The sequence below is a fragment of the Hylaeus anthracinus genome, unplaced genomic scaffold (assembly GCF_026225885.1).
Source record: "Hylaeus anthracinus isolate JK02 unplaced genomic scaffold, UHH_iyHylAnth1.0_haploid 12002, whole genome shotgun sequence".
Classification (NCBI taxonomy): Eukaryota; Metazoa; Arthropoda; class Insecta; order Hymenoptera; family Colletidae; genus Hylaeus; species Hylaeus anthracinus.
In genome coordinates this window covers 16,303,500-16,316,990 of record NW_026534349.1, presented here as the reverse complement: position 1 = coordinate 16,316,990, position 13,491 = coordinate 16,303,500, and the positions used below count along the sequence as shown (strand labels likewise).

The following is a 13,491-nucleotide window of genomic DNA, read 5'->3' as shown; positions in this document are numbered from 1 at the left end:
GTGCAGCTAAGTTTAGATTTTAATACCCTTTTGGTATCTCAGTCTTCTAGTCTGGTATGGAGCTGTCAATGGGCTCCATATATAGTTAAAAACAACAACTTTAACCTATTATCTTACATCTAGTCATACATTATATCAGATAGCTACAATTTTGTAAAATGAAATTATACAAATATAGTTATATAGAAATATATATAGTTTATAAAAGTATATACTTTTATCAAACATCTTTGCCTATTTCTAGTAGGAACGAAGTTATAGCTTTTAGGGCTCTCACTTTCATTGATGATATTAATATATATGCATCCTCTCCGAATGTATTTATTTCGTTTTGTATCCTATTCCTAACATTTTCTCGTTGTACATTATAAAACACACAATCAAAAAGTACATGGTTAATAGACTCTTCGTCGATGCCGCAATCACACATACCATTCGCGATATAGTTTTTCCTCGCAAGAGACTCTCTTAAATTAAAGTGATTAGCTCTAATTCTCGAAATTACTCTGATTTCTCTCCTATTGAGTCTATCTTTAACTTTTTTGAACCACGGGTTGAAGCCCCTGATGGTAGACCTGTTCCATACTTTTTGGAAAAAATTCCTCCCTTTATTACGTCCTGTTTCTTCACAATGTATTACGAATTTGTCCCATGTATGATCATTTTTAATCTTATTGAAAATTTCCCCTGCCGGGATTTTAAGATCAGGGTCAGGAACTAATTCTGTTGCTTCTTTTGCAACCCTATCCGCTATTTCGTTTCCGGTCACTTTTATGACCTGGTACCCATCCCAATATTATTACATTCTTATCATTCATAGTCGAGACCTCTTTGACAAAGTCAGTAATCCAGGGGTTGATTTCTTTAATGTAGTCCATGTAGCTATTAAAAACATTGCTCTTACCGCCGAAAGAGAGTCTGTTAAAATTAGAGTATTTGGTTTATCGTTATCTTTGGATTCGTTCAGAGCTTTTACTATCGCTATGATTTCTGCTGTGAATATCGTCGATTCAGGGAAAATTGAAATTAATTTTCTTTTGAATTTTCTATCCTCTAGTTCTATTACTGCTGCTCCGTTGGCTGGTTTTTCTGCCATTTTGGAACCACCAGTAAAGTAGACAGCCGTAAGATTTAAATTCAGGTTGTATCTTTCTAAAAATGCATTTACCGTTTGAGCCGGTGGAATTGTCGACCCGTCAATGTCCCTTCCAAGGTCTGTGTCCGCTACAAACTTTTTCCTGATGCTAACTGAGCTTTCGTAGTTATGTAAACCCCATATCAAGTTGTGGTTCTCTAAGTGATTATTATTTTTGATCTTTTTTTGTTGTTTTAATGCTTCGAAAAACGCTACCTCTGAAGTGTATATTTTTTCATCGTGTCTGGTCCATCTCTCGTTAATAAAAGCTTCGTTGGGAAACTTTTCTCTTAATGTAAATTGAAATTCGAGAGTCGGGTTGTTGTTTGTTCCCTTTTCCAGTTGCTTTAACCAGTATTTAGTTCCCAACATTAACGCTCTGTTTTTTAAACCTATTGTCCCACTGTCTAAATACAAGATATTCAGCGGCGTAGAATTCCTGTATCCCATAGCTAGTCTTATTGCTTGTGATTCTAACTTTTTAATTTTTTCTTGTGATTTGCTCTTCTTGTTTAATGATATACATATATATTCATTTACGGAGAAAATCAAGACCCTGACCAACATTAGAGCCCAATGCTGCTTAAGGCCCTTGTTCGAGTGACACATAAACTTGATAATATTTAATCTTTTCTTAACCTTGTCCAAAATGTAATCTGCGTGTGCCGAAAATTCTAATTGATTATCGATTGTTACCCCTAAGAATTTTGCTTCTTTTAAAATTGGGAATTCCACGCTCCGACCATCATCACTGAAAGTGTTCCTTCATCTGTTTCTCCTCCTGCTATCATGATTTGCGTTTTGGTACTTGATATTTCTAAACCCCGATTTTTTAGAAAGTTATTAAAAACTTGAATTCCATGTTTAATTCGTCCAACTGCAAAATCTTTGTTACTATCTCTGGTTATGATGGCTACGTCGTCCGCGTATTGTAAGCTTAGTATTCTTTGATTGTTAATATTTTGATTTATTCCTGAGGTATAAATGTTAAACAACGTCGGGCTCAGGATGGACCCTTGAGGGACTCCTACTCTCCAATTTACCTTCTTTGTTTCCCCGTTATTCAAGTTGACTATTAAATTTGGCGTCAAGAGGTTTTAGGAGATTTAGAAGGTGCTAGGAAGTGGTAGGAGGTATCAGGAGTTGTCGAAAAGTGAACGAAATGTTAGTGTCAGTCACTGGTATCTTACGCGTCCTGAACGAAAAGATTTACGAGAGGTGCTTCTGTTATGCGATAACGATCTATACTTTTGACGGTTCGGTTGTCACCTCGTTGGCGTAGAGGTGTCCCCTCTATGGGGCAACCTGGACTACCCTGTTTGTCGGTTCGGTTGCCTTCTTGTAGGCGTAGTATTGCCCCTGTTGTGCGGCAACTTGCGCTAGCCTGTATATCGTTCCAGTTGCTATCTCGTGGGCGCAGGGAGGCCCCCGGTATGCGATAACTGAAGCTAGCCGGTAAGTCTGTTTGGTTGTCATCTCGTAGGCGCAGACTTACCCCTGCTATGCGGCAACCAAACTTGTATTTCCAAGTCATCAGTCAACAGTCACATGCTGTTAGCTAAGGCAGCGTTCCCTATCTTTTACGAGGTCAGGAAATTCCTGAACCCGCTTCCCCTGAGAGGTTAAGGGTGCGCAGGAGACCCAGCAAAACTCCGAGTTGACTTCAACGACAGTTGCGGAGAAAGTAGGAAGCTCTAGGACAAGGATAGATAGATCTTTGTCTCTCTAATGATGCTGTGACAGAGAGGGAGATACATCAATCGGAGGAGAGACAAAGACAGAATGTCAAACGTTTGCAACTTTCCAAACAGTTATTGTAATTTTATGAGGCGAGGAAGCAACCTTTCCGGCTGATTTTTTTTTAAACTGTTCCTTATAAAATACCGTTGCGGGGGACAGTTACGCATTTTGCAATTTCGCTTTTGAAACTTGCTAAAAATACGTTCAAAGACAAGAAATTTTTTTTTTCAATTTTTTTCAAAAAACGCTTGACGAAACGATAGATTTACTTCCCCTGATTACGAAATGCATAATTATTATGTTTTTTTCATTATTGTGCCGGAAAAACGGGAAAAACTATCTAGTAGTTCATCTACTTTCCGTTGGTGACGCCAGTTTGTCTTTCAACTTTCTGGGTCCCATAAGAGAACATTGGAGGGAACTAAAAACACTAGCGTCGCCTGAAAATTTCTCACCTAACTACTGACGTGGTTTCTGTACCTTACGCTTGCGTCCAGTGATGGGCAAAACCCTAGGCTTCGAATAAATCTGAAGTTTGCTGATACGTTTGTCTCGTTTCCTTCTTTGGAAAATGTTCAAACATGTCGGCAAACTTCAGATTTATTCGAAGCCTAGGCTTTTGCCCATCACTGTTTGCGTTTATGCTTGGATTCCCTAAAACCATCAAGAGAAACTAACAATATTTGTTGCATTCTTGAGTAATTTATTTGTACAGAGTACTGTTAATTTTGTTTACAGCTGTCCCTAATTTGTAAATGTGGGATTATAGTACTCCTTAGAAAACGCATGCACATTCGAAATCGAGACCTGAAAAACGGCAGAGTTTTACCTCTAATAAATATTGTTCTCCTGGTTCCTTCTCTATCTGCCTTGTATTTGATAATTGAAAATAATAGTGACATGTTTGTTTATGATAATATGTGATATTATTAAGACATAATAGTAATTTATAATATTTCTTTCTACAGTTGTATTGTAAACATTCAATATATTTAAAAAATAATGATGGAAGTAGACTGGCATGTATCTGGTATTTATTTTATCGATATTTAAAATCGAAGTTCGAAATGCTTAATTTTTATGTATTTTATAGGATCGCAAAACCTGTGAACCATAAAACAATACAGTTTGCATACTTAGAAGAAGCAATAGATCATCCTTTAAAACCTGTTACAATTACGGTAAAAAATAAAATCAATTTTTTTGGTTAAAATAAGAGTTTAAATAACAATTTTGATGTTACATTATCAATTACTTGGTTATAGTTGATTGATGGACGGACTGGAGTTAAACGTAATGTATTGCAACATACAAACAGTGGTACTTTAACTGGTATACCAATACCAACTCATTCACAAATTGCTGGGAATTCTTCAGTAGATCCATTATTAAGTCATTCGTCACTTGATGGATCAGATCCTCTTTCACAGTTTGCTAGAGAAGAATTAGATCCATTATCTAAGATGGCTGCAGATGAGGTTTTTGAATTTTATTCATTTAAATGTCTGATTCATATGTTTTTATATCATGAACCATTTGTATTTGAAACTATAATCCTCATATTATAGTGGGATTACTCTTGCAATATTGCAGTTACTAGTAAGAAATCTAAAGATACCGCAGAAGAATTAGTGGAACCTTGGGCAACAAGACGTACAGCAATATTAAATAAATACACAACTTCCGAAAAGTTGTCTATTGTTACTAGTTTTCTGACAGGTGGTGAAAAAGGTACTTTTTTTATAAATAGTATTAAATCAATAATAAATTGAAATTACAATTTATGTAAACACATTTTGTATTATATTATAGTAGTTGTTAAAGTTCAACCAACTGGTGGAGTAGTTGATAAAGTACGAACAAGATTGGAACAGCTAGATGATTTTGAAGAAGGATCTGTTAGACAAATGTTAGATTTATCGCAGCAACAGTATACTGCAAGAATTGAACAATTAAATAATGAACTTGTACAAGCATGGCACTCTGATCAAAGAGTTAAAGCACTTAAAATAGCAATTCAGGTATTATTCTTCTCCATTTCATGTAATTGATTATACCTAAAAAGAAGCATATATTAATGTCACATTATTTCAGTGTGCCAAATTATTAGTAGACACATCTGTCATGGCCTTCTATCCTAGTAAATTTGTTCTCATCACAGACATTTTGGATATTTTTGGAAAACTTGTATACGAACGTTTAAAGGCCAAAGCTGAATATTACAAGTTAGTGTCACTTTGCTTTAATTACATGTAATTTTCAATCTTAGTATTTAATAATGTTTTATAGACCAGGAAGCAAAGTGCCTACAAGTTTACCTGATAATTTTACACCGGACATGGTACCCGAAAATGCAAAAGAAACCTGTAGGAATTGGTTTTATAAGATCGCGTCAATAAGAGAATTAGTTCCACGCCTTTATGTAGAGATGGCAATAATAAAGTCTTACAGTTTTTTAACAACAAGGTAAAATAGCGATATATCTATTTATACGTAAATTCTACAGATGATTTATATAGTGTTAATACTAATTAGAGGTTATTGGTTTTCAGTGAATTCAATAAAGCATTGCTACGAATAACTCAAATGATAAGAGGAATTGGTAATCCTCTTATAGCTATATATGCTAGATGTTACTTGTGTCGAGTGGGACTAGCTTTAAACAAAACATCCGATTTCGAATTTGTAAAAGGAAATTTTTACGATTTCCTCTCCACCTATCAGCAGTTATTTGGTCAATTTGTAAAAGACGAACTGGTTAAACAAAATATGTCTTTGCATTCTTATTTAAATCTCTATTCGCCAGCTTTAGATTGGATTTTGCAAATTTTAGTAGCTACAGTTCCTGAAAATCATTTAGAAGATGTGCTTTGTCAATGCAAAAAACAAACAAACAAGTAAGTCGATTACTTCATTATATAATGATATATTCAATGAGATGAAATGATGACACATTTCTCTTTCAGTTCTTTACTATTAAATAGCGTTTTAACAGCATTTAAACCATCATACATTGCTACACGCGCAATGGAGTTTGTAAATTTGATAATTGCTACCGAAGATGATGGTAATTATTATATGTGATTCACTGACGCATTAATATTTGTAATTAATCATTTCTTCTATAATTTTCTTTAAAAAAATTGTCCAGGTTTCCCACAATATCTGTTATATCGAACTATAGGCGAATGCCTAGTACAGGAAGCTCCACCGAAAGAAGATTGTCAAGCAATTCTCAATATAACTTGGAAGTACATAACAGATTTAACAAATCCTACAAAATTTATGCATTGTGTCGAAATATGGATTCAATTTACTGCCATTCATTTCTCTGTAAGTGAATGCATTATTCTTACTAGAGATATATATTTTTCTTACAATTTATAACTTGCAGGTTAACGAACTAAATGCATTCTTTGGAAAAATAATTGATCGACTTAATCCAAACAAAAATTTTGAACATTACTATCCACAGTTACAAAATATTATCGAAAAAGTAGTGGTTCATAAACAAGATTTTGAATCGCTATTTGCTATGGTAATTGTTACTTGTTTATTACTTTATAATGTATTTTCACTTTAAATTATATGTACAAAATATTCTAGGAAACATTTTTCAGGACAACTTCTTACCTTTAATCGATTTGTTCCACAAGGAAACTATTAAGGTTGAAGTTTGTAAAACTATTATAGAAGGTTTAAGTGCTGAAGGTGGTTCGATTACAGATCCTATTATCATAAATGCTCTCATGTTTATTGCTAGAATAATGCACGATTCTGTTAGGTAAATATTACTTTCTTGTTTCGCGGATATATATGTATTGTCTCGTAATAAGCTAATAATTTCAGTGCTTTAACTGTTGAAGATGAAAAACGACAAATTGGTCAACTTATATGTGGTCTCGTACAACGCGTCGATTATGATCGCGATTTTGAGAAACAACTTAATTTTTACGTTGAAGCTAGAGCAGCGTTCCCTAACCTCGACAGTGTTCATATACAGCTTGTACAAGTAATCGAATAATAATTTATTTGCTATACAAGATAGTATACTTGATTAGGAAACTATGAATAACTTTTTTTTTATGTTTAGTGCGCAAATAGATTATCAGTTGATACTCGAAAGATTGTTCGCGGTCATCACACGAGAAGAACGTCAGCATTTGTACGTGCTTGTGCTGCATTTTGTTTTATCACCATTCCGTCGTTGACGTTAGTTCATACGCGATTGCAGCTGTATCTCCTATCAGGTCAAGTTGCACTTTTAAATCAGTGCTTAGGTCAAGGTAATTATTCACGTTTTACTACATCGAGCATTTCTTCCCTAATTGTAATCGAAGAAAAAATATTTTCTTAGCCGATGCGTGCTTTAAGGCTGCATTGAGCTTAGTTCCCGAAATGCCAAAAACGATAGATATAGATGGAAGACAAAAAAGCTCGCAAGCATATTTACTTTCATACTTGTCGAATTTTTTATCAACCTTATTGGTTGTACCGGTATGTACTTATATAACCTCTTCTCTCGAAATGTTTACGATATACGGTCCATAAAAAATATGAAGTATCACTAAAATTCGTGACAATCTTATTAGGATAGTCCAGAACACGGTGTTCTATATTTAATGAGAGGTTTACTCAATGCTGTTCAGCGTTGTTTCGAGGAAAATGCATTGACAAAATCGTATTTGTATTTACGCGTACTTGACTTGTTGTCGGCAGTAACTCAGGAAAATTATCCGTACCATGTTGACAAGGTATTTTGAATACAAATTAAAAAATGACGATAATCGTGCAACAATAAGTTATGATTTTCATTGTATATACAGGTCGACTCTAATGATAAGTTGTACGGATCCGATCAGAAATTTATAAGCGAAGTTAACAAAATATGTTCGAAAATGGTAGAAGAGATTTTGTCTCATTTGAAATATCTTGGATCGACCGATCAACTCGAGAAACAGGCAGCCCTCGCGCTTGAGCTTTTTAATTGTTTTGTTATCAGAGCTGACTTACGCGATCCATCATTGGCACATATGGCCGTGAATCTATGGAATTTATCTCAACGACGTGGTTTCATCGATTCAAAAGTTAAGGTAAAAATGTGTAACAGTTTCCATAAATGAACGGTTTATGAATGAAATCTTTTTTCTTTGCAGATGAAAACAGTCGCTTATATGTCCCAAAAGAGTCATCATAAGGAGTATGAACATTTTGCTGAAATTTTAAAAAAGATGATGAAATAAATTTGCAAATGAAATATGATAATTAAACTGAGATGTAAAACATGAGTGTATGGCTCACAAGTTTCTTGGTAGTGATTTTCTTTGAGGAGAAATTAATTATAAATACATTGAATTTCATTTAACTATAATTGAATATGCTGTACATAAAATAAAACAAGTATAATTGGTTTAGGTCTTATTAGTCTGTTATAGAGTGTAAGTTTCCGATGATGTCTTTGATAATGTATTGAATTATACTATAAAATATTGATAAAATTTATTACATAAATATAAGTAATATTTATACTTTACTTATTGTGTACGCTGACTTGTTCTGTGATACAATAAACGTACTTTATAAAAATAAGTTTTAATGGAAGACTCTTTTAGTGGAAGACTTGGTTTTCAATGTTACGCGGAATGTAATTCAGAAAGTAACATACCTACGTATGTCATTATTTCTTTAATACTGATCGTAGTGCGTCTAGAAATATATCAGCGTGACTTTCTGTGAACGTTAAGGCGGGTCTTAATCTTACCGACGTGTTTCCACAGACACCGATTTGAATGCCTGCGAAACAAAATATTCCTGTTACATTCTAGAAAACGTACATTTTGTAAATACAAGAATTAAAATGTTACCTTTGGTTAAAAGTTTCTTAATCATTGTGTCTCGGAGTTCAGGCGTAGCGCAATCAAACGCGATGAACGTACCACGACCGCGAACCGAATTAATCATAGTAGAACATTCGTTCTGCAAAGTCGTCAGTTGTTTTATCATGTAATCCCCAACGCGCGTAACTCTTTCCAAAAGATTCTCCTTCATTATTGTTTCTAATACTGCCTCCAGTAATATTATTTTACTAGGATCTCCCATCCAGGTATTAAATACGCGGTACGATTGTTTAGGCCTGCAACAATTCATTAACGCGTTAAATCCATGAATCGAAAGCTGTCTCCTATTATCAAGTAATCGCGACTGTTTCGATCACTTACTTTAATGGTTCAACGTGGTAATAACCACCTAGCTGCATCTTTTTACTGAAAGTCACTATATCTGGCGGAGATTCTAAATTGAAATGTTCGTGACACCACATTTTTCCCGTTGGGCCACCCCCTGTTTGTACTTCGTCGATTAATAAAGCTGCTCCGTGCTGAAATGGTAATAAATACTGATAGAAACGTTCACATAACGGATGTCCATGTAACGTAGGCGGTACCTTTTTTGTTATACGTCGTAATTCTTGGAAAAATTCAGGAGACGCGTGATTATCGCCTCCTTCCGATTGAATTGGTTCCACTATTACACCGGCGACTGGAATTTTCTTCTCAGTTTTATACTTCTCAAATAATTCTTCAACCTAATGAAACAACATTGCAAAACGATTATTTCGTAACCGTCGATGTACAATATTGAATATTCGATTAATAATATTATATCGGAAAGTAAGTATATACTTCGGCTAAGCAGCGCTGATCTTCTTTCTGATTTTCTCGGACATGTTCATTCAAGGGATATCTGTAGACAGGAAACGAGGCAACAGGCCAATCAAAGCTTGGGATATCTATTTTATGAATGTATTTGCTGTGCGTCGTCGAGAGCGATCCCAATGTTCTTCCGTGGAACGCGCCTATTATCAATATCGTTGTTACTCTTTCAACCCATCGAACGTGTCTTGTATACAATTTTACTTTTAATGCGCTGGTTTAACTACCTTTGAACGAAAGTATGGAGAATCGTGGCGAGCCAGGAATTTGATTCACCATGCAACTCTCTATTTCTTCTTTCGTAAACGGTGAACCCTTTCTCTGGCAATCGGCGTACCAAATAAAAATGTTTTTGAATGCGTTCTCGTTGGAACAGGAGCCACACATCATAGTCGTGATCTGCGATAATCCTGGAGGAGCGATCTGTCCACAGATCGAATACGATAATCAACACATAACGCGGATCATTTTAAACAATTTCAATCTGCGACTTACTTCTTTTTGTAGCAAAACTTTTTTAAGTCTGGCTGGCCAATCCTTTCCGGGGAAGACGCCTAACGCGGGTCTGTTTGCCATAATTCTCTGAACAAATAAAGGAAGTTGTACTCGGAAAATTATTTTGTTGTCCGCCCCACCCCACCCCCACCAGGAAATTGACTTCTTTTCTTTCACAAGATTTTCAGAATACATTAGCTATTCAAAAAATAAGATGGATCTCTATGAGATATATCTTGGTTACCTGATTAACAGGATCGGCAAGGGCTTTCAACATGGCTGGGTGGTTATAGCCTAAGGGTATCGACGAAATTTGCATATAAACATCGAGCAGAGCGTTCCCATCGACGTCCATTATGTAGTTACCTGTTGATTTTTCGTAATCCGCGAAGAATTGTACGGAAGAGGCTTGCTAAAGTCATCAATTTCATCGTGTATTCAGAGAAAAATCGACTCTTGTAAATGAATGTGATTCGAATTTTATTATGTAATTATGATAATTTTTGCTGCTAAAGACCCTGTAGATTCCCGCTAACGAGCGATTACAAGCACTTTTGTGCGAGTAGATAATTTAATAGGTACATTTTAACACGTTAACATTATGGAATAGAATTAAATCTCGATTCTAGATACAGTTATAGCGTTCATTTATATACAGGGTGTCTTACAGAAAGTGTTGCAAGCAATAGTTTCCGTGAAAGCAGCTCGTTATTGAAAGGACTTTTAATATTGTTAAAGATTATACTGGATAGTTTAGATTTTAAGAACATTTGAATACCCCGTTGAAAAGAAAATGCATGGAATTAACCGTTACACAGATTATAGAAGACTAAAAACACCGAATTCTAAATAGAGTTAGAGTGACTAAAAATTGTTTATTATGATAGAAAAAATAACTTCTCCCCCATGAAACGGTTTTAATTCATTTCGCGAATGAAGCGACAAAATTTCATTGTTATCAGAATTGAAATAATAAATTTAACATGAAAGCAACTGGTCGCATCGACAATCTTAACGCACTTGCATCGTATTGAGGTCCCGTAACAAACTACGTGATTGAGGACCTGGTATTTCTGTCGCGACTACCGGTTTTTTTGGTTCCTCCGATGGATATCCAGTCAGGCATCTCCTCCACGTGCTCGCACTACCTACACGGAAGCAATAAAAAAAAGATTTGTCGATTTTAGAATTTTTATTAATTTAAATTAAATTAAATTAATGAAATTAAAGTTTTTTTTTTCGCTCCGCGAACACCTATTATACAAATATTCACGTGTATCAGATACAAAGTACAAAATCTCAGTCACGAAAACATTTGTTTAAGCGTATCTATCGTTCGCATGTATCACAGACTGTAATCAGGTTAGACGGCCCTCGCGTTCAATAAACCGAACATTTAGTTTCATTGATGTCAGTTAAGGATCATTGGTTGACACACTAACGCACTTTTACACGACTTGTAACCGTTACATTCTTTTTTTCTTAATTATTTAGCATTTATTGCAATCTAAAAGAATAGTAATAATTAATAATAAGTTCTTCTTATATACCTTGGATCACGTTACAGTCTGCGTGTATCAGTATAATGAAGAATAGTAATTTGATGTTATCGACTCGAGTAAGAAGTGTCACATCAGAGCTTTACATTTCTACGATCTCAATCGTTATTTATTTAATATTTCGTTCAGCTTTGGTTGAACGTACCTTCTCCTTTTACAGTACAACGACCTTTCGTATTTTTTTACATTACATTTCAATACAATTCGCGCATTCGAGAAACGAAATGATCAACTAAATTCTGGAATTTATTTCTGGAAGCACAATGCCAATAAACATGCTTGCAAATGTGTAAATCATGGATCCGCGTGGAAGCATCCACAATTTGTCGAACCATACAATATCCGAGATTCTGATAAGATAAGTGGCGATATGAACGCACCAAATTTTTGATAGCGAACGCAAAGAAATAGAAAACCTGATAGTATTTAGCCGATTCCACGCGAACGAATTTCTTTTTGACCTCAGATTAGTTCGACTTATCCAAAGAGCTAAGCTAAATTTTTCATATTATTCAGGTTTAATATATATATTATATAATTATAAATTAAATTCTGTTGTTTTGTTTTGCGTAAGTTTATATATATATAAGATATAATATAATCCTATACGCACATTTATGTACTTACGCAAAACAAAACAACAGAATTTAATTTATAATTATATTAAGATATATATATTTTGATTAACATTAAAGTTCTAAAAGTATTTTCAATTTTCATTGCCAAGTGGTCTCACTTTATTTTAACCGATGCGACATCTATGTCTTTGAATACAACATTAGAACAACACGTAAAAATGTGAAGAACGAGGTTTATGGAAAAAAACCGAGTTATCGATCCTCAAAGTGCTCTATGCGCAGATTTACATTTTGGGAAATTCCTTCTCCTGGTACCTCTTAAATTACTCGTGTAAATATTTGGGTAAGAGTCGAACCGTACGAAGAAATGGAGAGAAATGATGATAAATACCATTGATGAATTGCCATGACAGGTTACGCCCGTGCAGAACCGTTTGACACTTGTTGGCGAGCATTTTCTGGTCGTGACAGTGTCGTGGACACGATTTCCCACGAGATAAATCTTCGCTTATCCGTGCGACACGCTCGCAATGAACCGTTCCAAGCGAAGGGTGGATCTGCACTGGACACGAAGATCTCACTGATCCTTGCACAGAAAACCTTCGACCGCTCCCGAAACTGCACGAACCTTTACGAACCGGTTGACCTCAGCCGTGAATTTTTCGCTCAACGATCTCGCGCTACGTATTCACGACTTTAATTTACAAAGCATATTTGCAAAGCGTCGTTGTCCGTTCCCGGTTTAAACGATCATTTCGGAAATAATATTCGAAATGCGTACAGTGGATGGTCACGTCCAACCACGTTCAACTATTGACCATAGACTTCGAGTTCTACCTTCCTTTAGGGCGCTTTCGGACGAACTCGAACGCGCACGAACTTGCACGAATATTTAAATCCAGTGGCGCGCACACTCTCGTAGTTTTATCTGCTGTTTTCGATATGCTTATCTACATACGCGATTACATTCGCAAATAATTATTTGCAACAGAAGTATCTTCAGATAAACGATTCGGATCGATCTCATTGATTGTAGAAGATAATTATTTCGTGTGTTTTTCCGTGTTTGATCATTCTGATTTGATGCCACTATTACTCATTTTACAGATTAATTTAAAGAAGAGAAACAAGATATTTAATCCATTCAATGGAAATTTAATGCATTTTGCCTTGGACGTCAAGGTTTAATACAGATGTGTAATCAAAGTTATTACCGTAGAAAACTTTCGTTCATCCTTTTTAATAATACTTAACACAAGCTGATATAAACTTAT

General features: G+C 35.1%; 2 protein-coding genes across 7 annotated transcripts; one reads left to right on the top strand and one right to left on the bottom strand.

Moving 5' to 3' along the window:
* The first annotated feature begins 3,518 nt into the window (after nucleotides 1–3,518).
* LOC128892187 (VPS35 endosomal protein-sorting factor-like) lies at nucleotides 3,519–8,289 on the top strand. Of its 5 annotated transcripts, XM_054152408.1 has the most exons (19): nucleotides 3,576–3,591; nucleotides 3,844–3,894; nucleotides 3,969–4,056; nucleotides 4,141–4,353; nucleotides 4,444–4,606; nucleotides 4,688–4,896; nucleotides 4,970–5,100; nucleotides 5,165–5,341; nucleotides 5,428–5,772; nucleotides 5,842–5,942; nucleotides 6,027–6,208; nucleotides 6,270–6,413; nucleotides 6,496–6,659; nucleotides 6,725–6,887; nucleotides 6,969–7,161; nucleotides 7,233–7,372; nucleotides 7,468–7,629; nucleotides 7,702–7,968; nucleotides 8,032–8,289. In XM_054152408.1, the coding sequence occupies exons 2-19, from the start codon at nucleotides 3,878–3,880 to the stop codon at nucleotides 8,116–8,118; spliced, it is 2,946 nt and encodes a 981-aa protein (XP_054008383.1). In that variant the 5' UTR covers nucleotides 3,576–3,591; nucleotides 3,844–3,877; the 3' UTR covers nucleotides 8,119–8,289. The 5 variants fall into 5 exon arrangements, with proteins under 5 accessions (XP_054008385.1, XP_054008382.1, XP_054008384.1 ...); XM_054152410.1 differs by having other exon boundaries at nucleotides 3,519–3,894; nucleotides 4,691–4,896; XM_054152407.1 differs by having other exon boundaries at nucleotides 3,519–3,894.
* LOC128892188 (4-aminobutyrate aminotransferase, mitochondrial) lies at nucleotides 8,226–13,054 on the bottom strand. Of its 2 annotated transcripts, XM_054152412.1 has the most exons (10): nucleotides 12,609–13,054; nucleotides 11,101–11,228; nucleotides 10,325–10,492; nucleotides 10,081–10,167; nucleotides 9,813–10,008; nucleotides 9,556–9,728; nucleotides 9,318–9,458; nucleotides 9,094–9,251; nucleotides 8,740–9,008; nucleotides 8,226–8,668 (listed from the first exon to the last, which is right to left on the bottom strand). In XM_054152412.1, exons 1-10 carry the CDS (start codon nucleotides 12,670–12,672, stop codon nucleotides 8,553–8,555), a joined length of 1,500 nt encoding a protein of 499 aa, XP_054008387.1. In that variant the 5' UTR covers nucleotides 12,673–13,054; the 3' UTR covers nucleotides 8,226–8,552. The 2 variants fall into 2 exon arrangements, with proteins under 2 accessions (XP_054008387.1, XP_054008388.1); XM_054152413.1 differs by lacking the exons at nucleotides 11,101–11,228; nucleotides 12,609–13,054 and adding an exon at nucleotides 10,561–10,939 and having other exon boundaries at nucleotides 10,325–10,527.
* Nucleotides 13,055–13,491: the final 437 nt, after the last annotated feature.